We start from the raw sequence: 19,629 nt of genomic DNA on the forward strand, positions 1-19,629 counted from the left end.
CCGACCTGGGCCCTTACCCACTGCTGTCCCCAGCGCCCGGATGTAGGAAGAGCACCCCAATCCATACCACAGCCGAAAACCCGAAGCACGCGCTCGGGCCCCGGCCGAGTTCAGCAAACACCCAGCACCACACCTAGAAGCTCGCTAAGAGGGCGATTTCAGGCAGAGGTGAGCGGGGCGGCTGCACTCCGCAGCCGGCTCTGTGGCGCAATGGATAGCGCATTGGACTTCTAGCTTGAGCTTTAGTGTGGTCATTCAAAGGTTGTGGGTTCGAGTCCCACCAGAGTCGAATTTTGATGGCTCCTACTCCCTGACTTCCACCTGCGTGTTTTGAGGACTCCAGGACCTATATAATAAAGTTCATAAAGAAAATCATAAATCACACCCAACTTTGCTGCGACACAGGCATAAACCTGGTGTCCGGGTGACTAAGAGGAATCCTTTCTCATATCATGGTGTCTTGTGAGCAGCCTGGCATACCTGTTGGCACAAAGGACACGGATTTGGAGGCCCTTAGTTAACTTCACCATCTATGATCTCTGGTCCCTGCAGTTAATCAGTTAACACACAAACCTATGCCCTTATTTGTCATGCCACCTGCAGAGCCATAGGCAAGTGGCCAGATTCTTGGCCCTGTTGGGACTCTTGGCCTCTGAAAAATTGGTTTCTCGTTAACCATGTCGGGCATCCACAATTGCCACTTGGAATAGATCCCTCGGAGGCTGAGGCAGAATTGCTTGAACCTGGGAGACCGAGGCAGAATTGCTTGAACCTGGGAGACCGAGGTTGCAGTAAGCCGAGATTGTGCCACGCACTCCAGCCTGGGCAACAGAGCAAGTCTCCGTCTGAAAAAAAAAAAAAAAGACATTCTGGCACTGGCGTGGTAGCTCAAGCTTGTAATCCCAGCACTTTGAGAGGCGGAGGCAGGAGGATCGCTTCAGCCAGGAGTTCAAGACCAGCCTGGGCAACATAGTGAGACCCTGCCTCTACAGAAAAAAAAAAAAAAAAATTAGCCAGGTAGCTCTGGCTTGTACTCCCAGCTACTCAGGAAGCTGAGGTGGGAGGATTGCTTGAGCTCTGGAACTTGGGGTTGCAGCGAGCTGTGACTGCACCACTGCACTTCACCCTGGGCAACAAAGTAAGACTGTGTCTCAAAAAATGAAAATAAGCTGGGCACAGTGGCTCATGCCTGTAATCCCAGTACTTTGGGAGGCTAAGGTGGGCAGATCCCATGAGGTCAGGAGTTCAAGACCAGCTGGCCAACATGGCGAAACCCTGTCTCTATTAAAAATACAAAAATTAGGCCGGGCGCGGTGGCTCAAGCCTGTAATCCCAGCACTTTGGGAGGCCGAGACGGGTGGATCACAAGGTCAGGAGATCGAGACCATCCTGGCTAACATGGTGAAACCCCATCTCTACTAAAAAATACAAAAAAAAAACTAGCCGGGCGAGGTGACGGGCGCCTGTAGTCCCAGCTACTCGGGAGGCTGAGGCAGGAGAATGGCGTAAACCCGGGAGGCGGAGCTTGCAGTGAGCTGAGATCCGGCCACTGCACTCCAGCCTGGGCGACAGAGCAAGACTCCGTCTCAAAAAAAAAAACAAAAAAAAAAAAACAAAAAAAAAAAACAAAAATTAGCCGGGTGTGGTGGTGCACGTCTGTAGTCCCAGCTACTTGGGGACTGAGGCAAGAGAATCACTGAGAAGCAGAGGTTGCAGTGAGCCGAGACTGTGCCACTGCATTCCAGCCTGAGCAACAGAGCAGCGAGAGCCTGTCTCAAAAAAAAAAAAATTATAATAATAAAATAAGGATGAAATTTTGGTCTGATAAGGATTGGGACCTATTTCTTCTGGAATACAGGGTGCATCCTTTTGGGGACTTGGGTAAATTCCAGCACCACATTCTTCATGGGTATCACCATCAGGAGGCAGAATGTGCAGTGGTATGGGCATGGGCATGGAGTTCAACTTCTCAGCTGAAAGGTCAAGATTCATTTTCTTCATATATATAAAAATTGGGACATACTAATTCATAATACCTCACAGGGTCGGTGTGGAGATTTGTGGGGAGTATTGGGGTTTTTTTTTTTTTTTCCTTTGAGACAGAGTCTTGCTCTGTCACCCAGGCTGGAGTGCAGTGGCACGATCTCCACTCACTGCAAGCTCCACCTCCCGGGTTCACACCATTCTCCTGCCCCAGCCTCCCAAGTAGCTGGGACTACAGGCACCCACCACCACACCCGGCTAAGTTTTTTGCATTTTTTTTAGTAGAGACAGGGTTTCACCGTGTTAGCCAGGATGGTCTTGATCTCCTGACCTCGTGATCGGCCTGCCTCGGCCTCCCAAAGTGCTGGGATTACAGGTGTGAGCCACCGCGCCCAGCCAGGGTTTTGTTTTTGAGACAGGAAGACAGGAAGACAGGATCTGGCTCCATCACCCAGGCTGGAGTGCAGTGGTGCGATCATAGCTCACTGCAGCCTCAACTTCTTGGGCTCAACGGATTCTCCCCGCCTCAGCCTGGGACTACAGGCACGTACCACCACATCCGGCTTGTGGGGAGCATTTGCAGTAGTGCTTTACATGTTTATAATTGTGGCTTATAGACTCATTAAGCATGAAGTACATACAACATCAAGATCTAGACAGGAAGATTATCTCTGATTGTTTTCACAGGGCTTGGCAAATAACAGCAGCTCAATAAACATTTCTTTTTGTTTGTTGGTTGGTTTTTTTGAGACAGAGTCTTGCTGTGTGGCCAGGCTGGAGTGCAGTGGCACGATCTCAGCTCACTGCAACCTCTGCCTCCGGGGTTCAAGCGATTCTCCTGCCTCAGACTCCCGAGTAGCTGGGACTACAGGCTTGCTCCACCAAGCCCACGCCTAGCTAATTTTTGTATTTTTAGTAGAGACGGGATATCACCATGTTGGCCAGGATGGTCTCGAGCTCTCTCTTTTTTTTTTTTTTTTTTTTTTTTTGAGACAGAGTCTCGCTCTGTCCCCCAGGCTGGAGTGCAGTAGCGCGATCTCGGCTCACTGCAAGCTCCGCCTCCCGGGGTTCATGCCATTCTCCTGCCTCAGCCTCCCTAGCAGCTGGGACTACAGGCGCCCGCCACCATGTCTGGCTAATTTTTGTATTTTTAGTAGAGACGGGATTTCACTGTGTTAGCCAGGATGGTCTCAATCTCCTGACCTCGTGATTCGCCCTCCTCGGTCTCCCAAAGTGTTGGGATTACAGGCATGAGCCACTGCACCTGGCCAACATTTCTTGAACGAATGAAAGGAAGAATGAATTGGAGGCTCTGACCTTATCCACATCGGGATCCGTGAGTATAAACATGAGTACTTCCACATCAACTACTGAGGTCATATACGAGTGGGCAGGTGAGAGTTAGCAGGAGGGTGCTGGTGACCAGCCATCTGCTCTCCTTCAGTCAGGCTTGTCACACTGGAGAAACCAAAGCAGTACCACCGGACATTGGGTCAGGCCTGAGGGGGAGAAGCAAGAGGGAGAGCAACAGAGAGAACAGGACAGCCTGCCTTTCAGTTGCTTACAGTCTAGCTGGCCACACAGAGGGCAGGTGGGAGTGAGATGGAATAGGTTGTCCCTCACTCAGTGCTCACTGTGCTGGTGTCACACTCATCACAGTACTGGCATTAAAATTTTTTAATTTTTTGAGACAGGGTCTTATTTGTATCATCCAGACAATCACAGCTCACTGCAGCCTTGACCTCCTGGGCTCAGGTGCTCCTGCTACCTCAGTCTCCTGGGTAGCTAGGGCTACAGGTATGCACCACCACATCGGGCTCATTTTTTGTATTTTTAGTAGAGACGACGTTTCATCATGTTGTTCAGGCTAGTCTGGAACTTTTGAGCTCAAGTGATCTGCCTCCCCCAGGCCTCCCAAAGTGCTGGGACTCCAGGCATGAGTCACCACCTCCAGCTCTACCAATAAAATAATTTCAGAGTGGTGAGCGCTCTAAAGAAAATAAGGGTAGGGTGCGGTGGCTCACATCTGGAATCCCAGCACATTGAGAGGTCAAGGCAAGAAGATGGCTTGAGGCCAGGAGTTCAAGACCGGCCCAGCCAGCATAGCAAGACCCTGTCTCTACAAAAAAAAAAAAAAAAAATTAAAACAAACAAACAAACCAAAAAAAACACAGCCGGGCCCGGTGGCTCACACCTGTAATCCCAGCACTTTGGGAGGCTGAGGCAGGGGGATCACGAGGTCAGGAGTTTGAGACCAGCCTGACCAACATAGTGAAACCATATTTTTATTAACAATTAAAAAAAAAAAAAATTAGCCGGGCATGGTAGCAGGCACCTGTAATCCCAGCTACTCAGGAGTCTGAGGCAGGGGAATTGCCTGAACCCAGGAGGCGGAGGTTGCAGTGAGCTGAGATCGTGCTGTTGCACTCCAGCCTGGGCAACAGAGTGAGACTCCATCTGCCAAAAGAAAGAAAGAAAGAGGCTGGGCACGGTGGCTCATGCTTGTAATCCCAGCACTTTGGGAGGCCGAGGCGGGCGGATCATGAGGTCAGGAGATCGAGACCATCCTGGCGAACATGGTGAAACCCCGTCTCTACTAAAAATACAAAAAATTAGCCGGGCGTGGTGGCGGGCGCCTGTAGTCCCAGCTACTCGGGAGGCTGAGGCGGGAGAATGGCATAAACCCAGGAGGCGGAGCTTGCAGTGAGCCGAGATCGCGCCACTGCATTCCAGCCTGGGCGACAGAGCGAGACTCCGTCTCAAAAAAAAAAAACAAAAAACAAACAAACAAAAAAACACTTGGCTGGGCATGGTGGCTCATGCATGTCATCCTAGCACTTTGGGATGCCAAGGCGGGCAGATCACCTGAGGTCAGGATTTCGAGACCAGTCTGGCCAACATGGTAAAAACCCATCTCTACTAAAAATAAAAATTAGCTGGGCGTGGTGGCACGCCCTTGTAATCCCAGCTACTTGGGAGGCTGAGGCAGGAGAATCACTTGAACCTGGGAAACGGAGGTTGCAGTGAGCCTAGATCACGCCATTGCACTCCAGCCTGGGTGACAGAGCGACTCTGTCTCAAAAAAAAAAAAAAAAATTTAGCTAGGCGTGGTGGCACGCATCCATAGGCCCAGCTACTAGGGAGGCTAAAACAGAAGGATCCTGGAGCCCAGGGGGTCGAAACTGTAGTGAGCCGTGATCATGGCACTGCACTCCAGCCTGGGTGACAGAATGAGACCCCATCTCAAAAAATAAATAAGTAAATAATAAACAGATGATAGCATGAAGAGAAGGGGAGGGGGACTAGGGACTGCTTTAGATGGCTGAGAAGCCCAGGAAGGCATCTCTGAGGTGACATGTGAGCAGAGATGTGAATGACAAGGAGCTCACCATGTAACAACCTGGGGATGGTGCTGTTCCAAAAGGCAGGAAGAAGCCTGGTGTGTTCAGGGAGCAGGATGAAGGCAAGCATGGTTTACTGAGATGGGAGACTGGAACTTTCTAAGCAGAAGTTAGTAGGGCCTCACTGGTGATTACCTATAGCCAGTTTGACTTTTCTCCAATCATGAGCTGGTAACACAAATGCCACCCTATGCTCAGGAGACCAGACTCCATTCCCAGCTAAGCCTGACGCTTTGTGTCCATCTCACGAGTGCTATAAAGGCCCAGGGTTGTCCAGGCACTGCTTGCCTAGAGCAGGTGAGCTACCCAGCTGGGCAGTGAAGGCCACCTGTCTGACCTCCGCTGCCACCCTGGCACTGTTGACTTTGGTGAGCTGCAGTGGGGGTGTCTAGGACCCTGGGAAACTGCAGAAACAGCTGGCAGGTCTGCAGAGACTGGTGAAGTATGGGGACTCACTAGCATGGCCTCCTTTTCCCGCAGAGATTCAAGAAGCTCAGAACAAGGTTTCCCTCCTGAAAAGTCCGTGGTTCTGAGGTGGGCCTCCAGCCTCTCCTGCCCTTCCTCTGCTATTGGGATCCCTGAACCAGACGTGGTACACACAGGGAAGGCTGGGGCCCTGGTATGGCAGTGCTGAGCAGGTCTTCGGACAACCCGTGGTTCCAACCCCAGCTCTACTCCTACTGCCTCATTAGTAAAACACAAGTAAAATACCACCTCCCTCCTTGGGTGGTGACCTTGAGGTGTCAATGCGATAATGCATCTCAAGTGCATGGTACTGCCTGACATATAGTACGGTTAGAAACTGATCATAGATAGGGAAACTGAGGCACTGGTAAACGTACCAGGGGGCCTGTGGCCTGTGTTTTAGTTACTCCAAGCAATTCTCTGCCTGCCTCTGGGCCATCAATCACCTATTCAAGCAATGAGGAATTGGCCTGAAAAATGCTAAAGCCTCTTCCATCTTAGGGCTTCTCTGGTTCTAAATCCCAAGCTAGGGCCACCCACTCTTCTAATACCTTTCATCCAGCCGGTCCTTGTTCCTTGGCTCTTACCCAAGGAAAATGCCTTTTTGCCACTCCAAAATGAACTGCAGCCTTTTGTGCTTATGAACACAGTAAGAAAACAGCTCCTGATTGGCTGGAAACAGTGGTTCACATCTGTATTATTTGGAAGGCCAAGGGCGGGAGAATCACTTGAGCCCAGGAGTTAAAGCAGCCTGTGCAACATAGAGACCTCAATTCTACAAAAAATTAAAATTAGTTGGGCGGCCAGGCATGGTGGCTCATGCCTGTAATCCCAGCACTTCGGGAGGCCGAGGTGGCCGGATCACGAGGTCAGGTGTTCAAGACCAGCCTGGCCAACATGGTGAAGCCTCGTCTCTACCAAAAAATACAAAAATTAGCTGGGCAGGATGGCATGCTCCTATAGTCCCAGCTCCTGGGAGGGCTGAGATGGGAGAATTGCTTGAACCTGGGACACAGAGGTTGCAGTGAGCTGAGATCACACCACTGCACTCCAGCCTGGGCAAAAAGAGCGAGACCCTGTCTCAAATATAAATAATTAAAAAATTAGTTGGGCATAGTGGTGTCTACCTGTGGCCTCAGCTACTGGGGAGGCTGAGATGAGGACTGCTTGGGCCCAGGAATTGAGGATGCAGTGAGCCATGATTATGCCACGCACTCCAGCCTACATGACAGGGCAAGAACTTCTCTCAAAAAAAAAAAAAAAAAAAAAACACAAAAAAACAAAAAACCCCACCTCCTGCTCCTTGGGTCCTTTCTCTGAAGTCCATCTTCTGAATGTCCTCTCAGAAACCCCCACAGTAGTCCTAAGGGGTGAGCGCCTTAGGATTCCACTTTTCTTGAGATGAAATGGGGACCCAGAGAGGGGAAGGGACTTGCCCTAAGTCCTCTGCTGGAAAACAGGGAGGAGTTGGCCGGGTGTGGTGGCTCATGCCTGTCATCCCAGCACTTTGGGAGGCCAAGGTGGGCGGATCACGAGGTCAAGAGATCAAGACCATCCTGGCCAACATGGTGAAACCCCATCTCTAAAAATAAAAAAATTAGCTGGGTATGGTGGCATGCGCTTGTAGTCCCAGCTATTCCGGAAGCTGAGGAAGGAGAATCATTTGAACCTGGGAGACGGAGGTTGCAGTGAGCCGAGATCTCACCATTGCACTCCAGCCTGGCGACAGAGCAAGACTCCATCTCAAAAAAAAAAAAAACAGGGAGGAGCAGGGAATTTGAATCCACGTCCACCCAACTTCAGCCAGAGGAGAGGGGACAAGCAGCTAAAGCCCAGGCTGGGAGGGGAACTTCTGCGCTAGTGCTTGGAAGTCGCAAGAGTGCCAAAGTCAGGGGCATCCCTGGGGGAAAGGACAAGCAGACACTTGACCTGATGGGAGCCTTTATTCACACACTCGCCTCCCCCCTCCACTTCTCTCTTCTCGGGCTTTTGGAATTGGGTGTAGCCCTCACTCCCGTGAGGACACCCAGCCTGGCCTCCAGCAAACCTGGCTGGTTGGAAGGAGTCGCAACAGGAGTGCTGCGACATCCCAGCATGAGCCCAGACGACTGATACTGTTCACGCATGGTTCTCCTTGGACAGCTGCTGGTCCCCCTGGGAGTGCCACTGTACTGCTTGCTCCCTGTGGGGTTCATCCTCAAGGCCACTCAGCAGTGGCTATGATAAATTATGATAAATGTTGTCCAAGGGTCAGTGTTCAAAGAAGAGGAACAAAGGTAGTCAAGGGAGCCCTCTGCCCCCAAGGGAAGCAGTAGATGGGGGAGGTAGGCCAGGCCCCGCTGGCTCAGGAACTCAGGCCAAGCCCTGGATATGCACGGGTGGTGCCGTAATGCCCAGCTCCTCCCGTAGAGCCCTCAGGGACTGCTCCCAGCGCCGCTCATAGTACAGGTTGAGGACACACGGGGCTCTGCGCCCGTTCTGAACGGCCCATGGGATCAACTCCGAGACCAGCACTTGCAGGCTCCTGTGGGGCAGCAGAGGAAAAAGAAAACATCAAGTCCCTGGGGGCCAGGCACTCGACTGCTCAGCACTTGTGCATTTTCTCAGTTCATCCTCACAAAGACCTCGGAAGGAGGTAGTTATTATCCCTGCTTTTCAGATGAGGCAACAGAGCTCAGTGAGGTGGAATCTCAAACCCAAAGCCACTCATCTTGAACATGCTGAAGCTCAGGTTTAAATCATAGCTCCCCCACTCCAGAATCTAACACCAACTTAACAGAATCTAACACCACTGATGCTCATCATTCTGACCATGCACTTAGGCCTGGCCCAAGAGACCCCAGAGTCCTGTGAAACTTATAGGCTTTATTTGCTCACCTGAAGACCCTTGCCCCAGGCCAGTTTCACATCTCTGCTCTATTCTTTCTACCCTTACTTCCTGGAGAACTGGAAGGGGCAGGGCAGGCGCCCGTGTGCTCTTCCTACTTCTAGGAGCCCTTGTTCCTCTGAGTTCTGTCCTGACACCACCCTCAACCCTGACCCAGCCACCACTTGAAAACTTACTGAGCACTGAGTTGGATCGGTCCAAAGAGAGCACCCAGGATGCACATGGGCAGGCCAGTCTGGACAGCCTCAAACCATTTCACCACGATCTCCCCTGGGGGTGAGGGATGGGTTGGGAAGTGAACAAGCTATCTGAAGGAAAGGCCAGTGGTGTTCACAGCAGGGCAAAGAGAGGCAACTGTTCCTCCCTAATCTCTACCAGGGTCAGCTGTGCCCAGTCCTGGCCTGTGCTGGGCCCTAGGGCACTTGGCTTGGAGTACGGGAGAGGGCCCAAGAGTGAACAGAAGGGAATAAGGGATGGAAAGGAAGCCTGGGGTCACAGCGCAGAGGATCCCATGACCCCATAAACCAGGCTAAACACTCCAGGATGGTTCCTGCAGGCCTTAGGGAGCTACTGAGGTTTCAGAGCAGGGAGGCAGCTAAAGCCCAAAAGACACCAGCCCATCTTGAAGATGGGCTGCTGCTACACTAGTGCAGGAGCCCTTGAGGGCCAGTGGGAGGGAGAAGGGGGACATGTGGCAAAGATGCTACTAAGATGTTCAGGTAAAACAGAAATTGAGGCACCAAGCCAGGTGATGCAGAGGGTGGTGGAGATAGGCAAGCCCTGCTCTGGCCCTGAAGCCACCCCAGGGAGACAGGCTGTCAGGGTTGGGGGCACTCACCCAGGATGTTAGTGGGCATTCCCAGCAGGGTGTGAAGCATGTCGTGCACCTCCCGGTATCGCTGAATCACATACGCTAGCTCCTCATCATCCACGAAGCAGGTGGGTGCTCGGGTGTCTGGGGAGACCCTCTGACAACCATAAGCCCCCCCTAGAACCCTTCCTGATGGTTCTCAGGGCCCGATTTGCCAGTCTGTCTCTGACACTGTCACAACTCTCACCAAACTCATACCCTACCAGAAAACTCTGGCGACTAGCCGGGGGCCGAGGCTCATGCCTGTAAATCCCAGCACTTTGGGAGGCTAAGGTGGGCACATCACCTGAGATCAGGAGTTCAAGACCAACCTGACCAATACAGGGAAACTCTGTCTCTACTAAAAAATACAAAAATTAGCTGGGTGTGGTGGTGCACACCTATAGTCCCAGCTACTCGGGAGGCTAAGACAGGAGAGTCACTTGAACCTAGGAGGCGGAGGTTGTAGTGAGCCGAGATTGCACCACTGCACACTCCAGCCTGGGTGACAGAGACTCTGTCTTGAAAAAAAAAAAAAAAAATTAGTCGGGTGTGGTGGTGTGTGCCTGTAGTCCTAGCTACTCAGGAGGCTGGGACAGGAAAATTGTTTGAGCCCAGGAGTTTGAGGTTACAGGGAGCTATGACTATACCACTGCACTCAAGCAAGACATTGTCTCTAAAAATAAAAAATGAAGCCCCAAAAACCCTGATCCTAGCACAAGCTGCTCCCAGCTTGGGGTGCTCTCTCCCACTACCCCTATCTTCACTGTGATAACTCCTACTTATCCTTCATGACCTGGGTTAAGTGTCCCCTGTCCCCCATCCCTTCCCCCCACCACAGAGAGGCCGCCCCTAACCTACAGACCAAGTGGGTTCATGTTATGGTCTCTGGAAGCATCATTCACCTCTTAGTGGCACTCAGAATAATTGTACCTTGATGTTTAGTGCATGTGAGTATTAATGTCTCCTAGACTTGCACTGTCCAGTATGGCAGCCGCTTGCCACATGTGGCCAAGAAAGGTGTCCAAGTGAGATGTGCTGAATATATAAAATACACACAAGACTTCAAATACTTAGTATGAAAAAAATGTACAAATCTCAATAATTTAAAAATATTGATTACTTGTTGAAATAATACTTTGGATATATCGGGCTAAACAAGATGCATATTTAAAATCAATTATAGCCAGGCACAGTGGCTCATGGTTATAATCCCAGCATTTTGGGAGGCCGAGGTGGGCGGATCACCTGAGGAGTTCAAGGCCAGCCTGACCAATATGGTGAAACCCCATCTCTACTAAAAATACAAAAATTAGCCAAGCATGGGGGCAGGCATCTGTAATCCCAGGTACTTGGGAGGCTGAGACAGGAGAATTGCTTGATCCCAGAAGGCGGAGGTTGCAGTGAGCTGAGATGGCTCCACTGCACTCCAGCCTGGGCAACAGAGTGAGACTCCATCTCAAAAAAACAAACAAACAAAAAATTAATTCCACCTTAATTTTAATAGCAAAATTTAATTTTAGTAGCAAAAAAATTAATTTTTTTGCTATTAAAGTAGCTGTCAGAATATTAAACATTACCTATGTGCTCACATTTATTTTATTTTTTTAGTCTTGCTCTGTTGCCCAGGCTGGAGTGCAGTGGCGTGATCTCGGCTCACTGCAAGCTCCGCTTCCCAGGTTCACGCTATTCTCCTGCCTCAGCCTCCCAAGTAGCTGGAACTACAGGCGCCTGCCACCACGCCCAGCTAATTTTTTGTATTTTTTAGTAGAGATGGGGTTTCATCATGTTAGCCAGGGTAGTCTCGATCTCCTGACCTTGTGATCCCAAAGTGCTAGGATTACAGGCGTGAGCCACTGCGCCCAGCCTATTTTTTTTATTTGTTTTCTTTTTTTTTTTTTTTTTTTTGAGACGGAGTCTTGCTCTGTCACCCAGGCTGGAGTGCAGTGGCCGGATCTCAACTCACTGCAAGCTCTGCCTCCCAGGTTCACGCCATTCTCCTGCCTCAGCCTCCCGAGTAACTGGGACTACAGGCGCCCGACACCTCACCTGGCTAGTTTTTTGTATTTTTTAGTAGAGATGGGGTTTCACCGTGTTCGCCAGGATGGTCTCGATCTCCTGACCTCATGATCCGCCCGTCTGTAATCCCTGTGCTGGGATTACAGGTTTGAGCCACCACGCCCGGCCTTTTTGTTTGTTTTCTGAGACAGAGTCTCGCTCTGTTGCCCAGGATGGAGTGCTGTGGTGCAATCTCAGCTCACTGCAACCTCCTCCTCCTCCTCTCGGATTCAAGCAATTCTTCTGCCTCAGCCTCCTGAGTAGCTGGGATTACAGGCACGTGCCACCACACCCAGCTAATGTTTTCTTTTTCTTTTTTTTTTTTTTTTTTGAGACGGAGTCTCGCTCTGTTGCCCAGGCTGGAGTGCAGTGGCCGGATCTCAGCTCACTGCAAGCTCCGCCTCCCGGGTTTACGCCATTCTCCTGCCTCAGCCTCCCGAGTAGCTGGGACTACAGGCGCCCACCACCTCGCCCGGCTAGTTTTTTTTTTTTTTTGTATTTTTTAGTAGAGACGGGGTTTCACTGTGTTAGCCAGGATGGTCTCGATCTCCTGACCTCGTGATCCGCCCGTCTCGGCCTCCCAAAGTGCTGGGATTACAGGCTTGAGCCACCACGCCCGGCCCTTTTTTTTTTTTTTTTAAAGTAGAGATGGGGTTTCACCATGTTGGTCAGGCTGGTCTCAAACTCCTGACCTTGTGATCCACCCGCCTCGGCCTCCTGAAGTGCTGGGATTACAGGCGTGAGCCACCACACCCGGCCACTCACATTTTATTTTTATTGACAGTATCAAAATAGCCTGTCTGCTACACATGGGCAGGACTGGCTCTGTTTCGCTTATTCTTTTACCTCCAGTAGCCTGATCCAGGGCCTGGATGAATGAACATCTCTTGAACATATGAATAAAAGGCCAGTCCTGGGCACTTTTCTGACCCCAGAACTCTCCTCCTCTTACCTGCCCACTACCTCTGAGTACTCAGTAGCACCCATACAGAGTGGGAACAGCCTGGTCTTCCTGTTCCCAAAGAACGGCTTTAGCTTGTTGTGTGAAGCTGAAGGTGATCATAGAGTATCCACCAGGTGCCGGCACCTAGGGTGTCCTTTACAGATATTATCGTATTTCATCCTTGCAATCTTGGAGGTAAATACTGTTATTACTGCAGATATAGATAAAGAAAACAAAGGCCGGGCGTGGTGGCTCATGTCTGTAATCCCAACACTTTGGAAGGCCAAGGCCAGCAGATCACTTGAGGTCAGGAGTTCGAGACCAGCCTGGCCAATATGGCGAAATCCCGCCTATATTAAAAATACAAAAATTAGCCAGGCGTGGTGGCGCACGCCTGTAGTCCCAGCTACTCGGGAGGCTGAGGCAGAAGAATTGCCAGGAGGTGGAGGTTGCAGTGAGCCAAGATTGTGCCACAGCCCTCCAGCCTGGGTGACAGAGTGAGTCTCATTAAAAAAAAAAAAAAAAAAAAAAAAGGAAAAAAAAAAGGAAAACAAGGCTCAGAGAGATAAAGTAATTTGCCCAAGATCACACAGCTAGTAAAGTGGCTGAGTCAGCATTTGAAACAAAAGTCTGTTGGATTCCAAAGCCAGTGGCCTTAACATCCATTACCAAAGCCAGTAAGTGCCCTGGGAAGATGTATGTGAGGTCCTCTTACTTCTGATGAGGAATCTGAGACTCAGCAAGGTCAAAGGATTTATCCAGGCTTGTAAAGCTGGGAAGTGAGCCAGGATTCTCATTCAGGCTCCTCCTAATTCTCAAGCCCATGCCTATAGTCTTGATACTACAAGATGACTTTACCTCTCACCAAAGTCAGCCTCAGGGAAGGGAGGGTAGCCTCACCTTGAACCTTTATCTAAATCTCTGCGGGGACAAAGGTACTCCTTCACATTCCATGAGCTGCTGATTTCCTTGCTCTACAAGTGTCACAATCGCCAGTGCCATCACAAGTGGGGCTGTGGCTGAGCAAGGTGTCCTGGCAGTCCCATCCCTGCTAGCCCCTCCCCTCCACAGCAACAGGGCTAAAGATGGGGAAATTCAGAAGACTTCCCTCCCTGTGTGGCACTTCAGGCAGGTCACCCTGGTGAGTTTCCCACTGATGAGATGACTTGCATCCTGGTGAAATCTGAGAGATGGTTTAAAATAGGGCAGGTGATCACCCTGTCAAGGTAGCTGTGCAGGAGACTGAGGAACAGAACATCGTCTCAGAGACAATAACCATTTAGAGCAGTGGTTCTTAACTGCCCACCAGAGGACACCTGTAATCTCTGGAGACATCTATGGTTGTCACAACTTGCCAGGGAGGGGATGCTCCTGGCACCCAGTGGGTAGAAGCCACCATTAAACATCCTATCAGGCTCAGGACCGCCCCCACAACAAAGAGTGATCCAGCCCAAACATTAACACTGCCCAGGCTGAGAAACTGTTCTAGGACAACCTTTGGAGACCCCTCACCTCCTCCAGCCTGGCTGGCTCTGGCAGCCAGGCTCGATAGCCATTTGGCAGGGGTGCCTTGATGGGATGTGTCTGTGTTGGAGGAGGGAGGGAAGATGGGACAGGGACAGGGAAGATGGGCCATCAGGATTCTGAGGTCCTTTACAAATCAGGTCACTTTACTACCCTGCTCAAAACCTTCCACAAGTTACCTACTGCTCCTATTACAAACTACAGACTCCTTCTTCTGGTGGCCTGCAGGGCCCAGCTGGGGCTCCCCTTCCAGCCCACTCACTCCTCTGTGGCCACACTGGTCAACCTTCCTTTTCCTAAACACATGGGGCCTCTGCCCTTGCCATTGCCTCTACTCAGAATGCTCTTTCTCAGCTCTCCACAAGGTTGGCTCCTCCTTACCTTCCAAGTCTCCCCAGAGGAGCCGGCTCTGACCACCCCGTCAGAAGTGGCTGTACCCTTCCCAACACCAAAGTTGTCTTCTATCACACTAACTTGTTCTCTTCATAACTGCTAGAACATAAATTCCACGAAGGCAGGCTTTTTGCTGGTTTTGTCCACTGTATCCCAGCTGCTGACAATAGTGCTGGTATACTTTTTCAAATTTTTGAGACAGGGTCTTGCTCTGTTGCCCAAGCTGGAGTGCAGTTGCGTGATTACGGCTCACTGCCCTTGACCTCCTGGGCTCAACCAGTCCTCCTACCTTAAACTCCCTCCCAGGTAGCTGGGACTATATGGGTATACATCACCATGCCCAGTTAATTTTTACATTTTTTGCAGAGACAAGGTTTCAACATGTTTCCCAGGCTGGTCTCAAACTCCTGGGCTCAAGTGATCCACCCACTTCAGCCCCCCAAAGTATTATGATTACAGACATGAGCCAACATGCAAGGACCAGTGCCAGAATATTCTAATTACTTGGAATATTTTACCTGTATTTCTATATGAATTTTTTTGTTTTGTTTGGTTGGAGACAGAGTCTCATTCTGTCACCCAGGCTGGAGTGCAGTGGCACGATCTCAGCTCACTGCAACCTCTGCCTCCTGGGTTCAATCAATTCTCCTGCCTCAGCCTCCCAAGTAGCTGGGATTACAGGTGCACACCACCTCACCCAGCTAATTTTTGTTATTTTTAGTAGAGAAAGGGTTCCACCATGTTGGTCAGGCTGGTCTCAAAATCCTGACCTCAGGTGATCCTCCCGCCTCAGCCTCCCAAAGTGCTGGGATTACAGGTGTGAGCCACCGTGCCCTCCCTGAAAATTTTTAAAAACTATTTTATTGTCTACCTCTCCAAGTAGAATAGAAATGAGGGCAGGGAACTTGGCTGTCTAGTTCACCATTATATCCCCAGTACACAAAACAATGGATGGGCTGGGCGCGGTGGCTCACACCTGTAGTCCCAGCACTTTGGGAGGCTGAGGCAGGTGGATCACTTGAGGTCAGGAGCTTGAGACCAGCCTGGTTAATATGGTAAAACCCCATCTCTATTAAAAATACAAAAATTAGCCAGGCTTTGTGGTGTGCACCTGTGGTCTCAGCTACATGGGAGGTTGAGGCAGGAGAATCACGAGATCGCACCACTGCACTCCAGCCTGGGTGGCAGAGTGGGACCCTGTCTCAAAAAAAAAAAAAAGATGGCACATGGCAGAGGCTCAGTGAGCTTGCCAATAGTCAGGACGCCCCCTTCCCCCATCTCCTTGTCCTCCCTGCCTGGGGCTGGAGAGTGCCACACCTGCCATACCATAGGGAAAGCAAAATAAGGGGACACAGTACAGCAGTGAAGAGCATGACCTGGGGTTGATTACTGTTCTCCATTAATACCGGTTATGTGAAATTAGCAAGTTGCTTCACTGCTCTGAGCCTGTTTCCTCATGTACTAAAAGAGGATAATAACAGAACATACTTGACAGGGTTGTGGGGGGATTCACAAGATCACGGATGAGGCTGGCATCAGGCATGCAGTGGAAGGTTAATGAACACTGGCCAGTATTATCATTTGGAGGCATGTTCCCACCCATTTGCCTATCTTATAGAAAATGACAAAGGCTTGGCATGAGCCTGAAGAGGACTCCTGCCGATGGTGGCAGCTCAGGGCTCCTCTTTCCTCAGGGTGTCATGCCTGTGCTATTCCTCTGTCCTGTCCGGTGACTGCCAGGTACATGGAAGCTGAAAACTCACATTCACATCCAGGAAACGGAGATACTCGCGACCCAGGGAGCCTTCTGGCAGGCTCTGGAGCTTGCCCAGGTCGAGGGTGGATGTCGAAATCCGGGGACGTTCCCTGAAAGGCAAGACTTGGGCATTGGGAGGGTGTGGGCAAACGTACGTGAACGATCCAACTACGGTGAGCTGAGGGGTGGGAGAATGTACAGAGGAGTAATGTGGCCACCACAAACCTTAATGGAGCACCTACAACTGGCTAGGCCAGTGTCAGGGTTAGGATACTACCCCAAACCAAGGACATGGGCAGGGGCACAATCTCGAAAGGAAGACAGTCCTCGAATGTGACCAGAGTACTTGCAAAAGGTACTGCAAGGAAAAGGTAAAGCCAGCACGTTATGATAACTTAATGAAGGCACAGAGCCCCGTGGCTGAAACTGGGCCAAGGCCATCACATTGCACAACTTTGAGGTCATCACAGTGTATACACATGTATGTGAATGACACCCCTGGAACTGGGGAGTGCCCAGCCTGTGCAACCATATGTGGCCAGGGTATCAAGAGCTCCCTAGCGGAACAGAACAAATACAATGTGATTCTAGAGAGGTCAGAATACCTAGAGATTGCCCCCAGACCCCCAGGCAGAGCTGGGACCTACTGCAGGATCTGGGCACCCTCTGGATCCCTCCTCATCCGGTCCCTGAGGACCTTCAGGGTGCGGTGTCCTGTGGTCTCCCCTAGAACTGCGACCATGTCTGAAAGGACAGAAACGGGCACAAATGGGGGATGTCACCTTAGGTAAGTTACCTGACCTGGTCTGAGCCTTTGTTTCCTACAGGACAAATTAGGGATAATAGCTAGCTTTTTGTTATAAGGATTCAGGTAAAACACTTAGCAAATTACCCAGCGCACAACAAGGGATCAGTACACATATCTATAATTCTTAATCTACTGGGGCGGGACAGCTCTGGTTGGCACAACGTTCTAAAGATTTTATAAATCACTTTTCACAATACAATATAATGTCTCCATTGATTGGTAGAGGCTTAGGCATCAGAGATGCTGGGCTACAGCCCAGGTGTGTTCACTATCTAGGTGACCTAGTGCAAATTGCTTCACGTTTCTGTTTTTTTTTCAGACAGGGTCTTGCTCTGTTGCCCAGGCTGGAGTGAAGTGGTGTGATCATAGCTCACTGCTAGGACTACAGGCGTGCAGCTAGTTTTTAAAATTTTCTGTGGAGATGAGGTCTTGCTATGTTGCCCAGGCTGGTCTTGAACTTTGGCCTCAAGTGATCCTCCCACCTTGGATTCCCAAATTGCTGAGATTACAGGTGTGAGCCACCACGCCTGGCCTGCTTCACATTTTTCAGCCTCAGTGTCCTAATTTGTGATGTGCAGACAACACCTTTCTCAGCTGGTTAATGTGAGAAACCATGAAAATCATGCATATATAACACTTACTAGCCAAGTGTAGTGGCTTACACCTGTAATCTCAACACTGGGGGGCTGAGGCAGGAGGATCACTCGAGGCCAAGAGCTTCAGACCAGCCTAGGCAACATGGCAAGATGCTGTCTCTACAAAAAAAAATTGAAAAATTCTCTGGCCGTAGGCCGGGCGCGGTGGCTCAAGCCTGTAATCCCAGCACTTTGGGAGGTCGAGGCGGGCGGATCACGAGGTCAGGAGATCGAGACCATCTGGCTAACACGGTGAAACCCCGTCTCTACTAAAAAAAATACAAAAAACTAGCCGGGCGAGGTGGTGGGCGCCTGTAGTCCCAGCTACTCGGGAGGCTGAGGCAGGATAATGGCGTAAACCTGGGAGGTGGAGCTTGCAGTGAGCTGAGATCCGGCCACTGCACTCCAGCCCAGGTGACAGAGCGAGACTCCGTCTCAAAAAAAAAAAAAAATTCTCTGGCCTTGGCCAGGCGTGGTGGCTTATGCCTGTAATCCCAGCACTTTGGGAGGCTAAGGCAGGAGGATCACCTGAGGTCAGGAGTTTGAGACCAGCCTAGGCAACATGGCAAAATCTCGTCTCTACTAAAAATACAAAAATTAGCCAAGTGGCACAGCCTGTAATCTCAGTACTCGGGAGGCTGAGGCATGAGAATCGCTTGCACCTGGGAGGTGGAAGTTGCATAGAGCTGAGATTGAGCCCCTGCACTCCAGCGTGGGCCACAGAGCAATACTGTGTCTCAAAACAAAAAACTAGTGGCGACATGGAGATATAGTGTTTTTTTGTTTAAGATAGGGTCTTGCTCTGTTGCCCAGGCTGGAGTGCAATGACGCAAATCACAGCTCACTACAGTCTCGAACTCCCCTGCTCAAATGATCCTCCCATCTCAGCCTGGGAATAGAGCCGCATGCAACCAGGCCCAATTAATTCTTGTATTTTTTTTTGTAGAGATGGGGATTCGCCATGTTGCCCAGGTTGGTCTCAAACTCCTCAGTTCAAGCCATTTGCCCGCTTCGGCCCCCCCATTGGGATTATAGGCGTGGGCCACTATAATAGGACCTGGCCTATTGTTTTTGTTAGTAGGAATAACAGTACTTCCCAGAACTCAAAAATCCTAGGAGACATGAGAAAAACACTGTAGAAACCTAGGATGTTCTAGTCACACATCCAGCAAACATTCATTGAGCATTTACTATGTGCCAGGCACTACCCAGAAGGCTGCAGATACAGTGGAAGGAGGCCGACACGGTCCTTGACCTCGGAGTTGACTTTTTAGTAGAACATTATAAACTGATCGGTACTTATGAATCATCTAGTTAGTCTAGATGTTCTTACTATGGCTGCATGACAGATTCTCCCAAGTAGTTTAAAAAGACAGACGTTCGGATTCCACGCCCATTTCTCCCTCCATTGCAGATTCAGATTCAGTGCGTTTAGGTGGGATGCAGGAATCTGCATTTTCATAAACGTTCCGAGTGGTTACGAGCCGCAACCAGGTTTGGGTACCCCAACCTAGGCTATGGTCCAGTTACCCACAGGAAACCGCTCCCAGCCGCCCCGACGGGGGCGAGGCGCGGGCGGCCTTACCGTGGCGATAGGGGTCATAGAGCGCCATCGCCGCGGAGCCGGCGGCCAGCAGCGCTTTCTGCAGCGGGGAGGTGGGGATGTGGTGCGAGTACAGCGGGCCGGCGACGGCGCCGTCGCTCCTGGCCCGGAGAGGCATTTCTGCAAGGCAAAAAAAAGGCCGAGGTCAGAGGAGCCGGGCGCCCTCAGGTTCCTTCCCGCCTGCGCCCGGAACCCGGCTCCACTTGCCTGCCGCAAGCCGCGGGAGGCCGGGAAGCCTGCGGAGCCCGCGGAGCCGGCGCAGGACAGGGCTCAACAGAGTCGCCATGGCAGTGGGCGTCCGCGGAGGATGGGCGGGCACGGAG

At 50.8% G+C, this 19,629-nt stretch overlaps 1 protein-coding gene and 1 non-coding gene across 9 annotated transcripts; one reads left to right on the top strand and one right to left on the bottom strand.

Moving 5' to 3' along the window:
* The first annotated feature begins 196 nt into the window (after positions 1-196).
* On the top strand, positions 197-289 carry TRNAR-UCU (transfer RNA arginine (anticodon UCU)). The gene is made up of 2 exons: positions 197-233; positions 254-289. It is a non-coding gene; the product is annotated as a tRNA-Arg (tRNA).
* A 259-nt stretch (positions 290-548) lies between these two features.
* On the bottom strand, positions 549-19,606 carry COQ4 (coenzyme Q4). 8 transcript variants are annotated; one of them, XR_012424333.1, is made up of 8 exons: positions 19,514-19,606; positions 19,289-19,426; positions 16,908-17,004; positions 16,268-16,370; positions 10,520-10,624; positions 9,575-9,704; positions 8,913-9,006; positions 7,774-8,373 (listed from the first exon to the last, which is right to left on the bottom strand). XR_012424333.1 is itself a non-coding variant. In XM_045372726.2 (7 exons), exons 1-7 carry the CDS (start codon positions 19,590-19,592, stop codon positions 8,202-8,204), a joined length of 813 nt encoding a protein of 270 aa, XP_045228661.2. In that variant the 5' UTR covers positions 19,593-19,606; the 3' UTR covers positions 7,774-8,201. The 8 variants fall into 8 exon arrangements, 3 of the variants coding, with proteins under 3 accessions (XP_073872531.1, XP_065387019.1, XP_045228661.2); XR_012424336.1 differs by lacking the exon at positions 16,908-17,004; XM_045372726.2 differs by lacking the exon at positions 10,520-10,624.
* Between the last annotated feature and the right edge of the window lie 23 nt (positions 19,607-19,629).

The sequence above is a fragment of the Macaca fascicularis genome, chromosome 15 (genome assembly GCF_037993035.2).
Source record: "Macaca fascicularis isolate 582-1 chromosome 15, T2T-MFA8v1.1".
Lineage (NCBI taxonomy): Eukaryota > Metazoa > Chordata > Mammalia > Primates > Cercopithecidae > Macaca > Macaca fascicularis.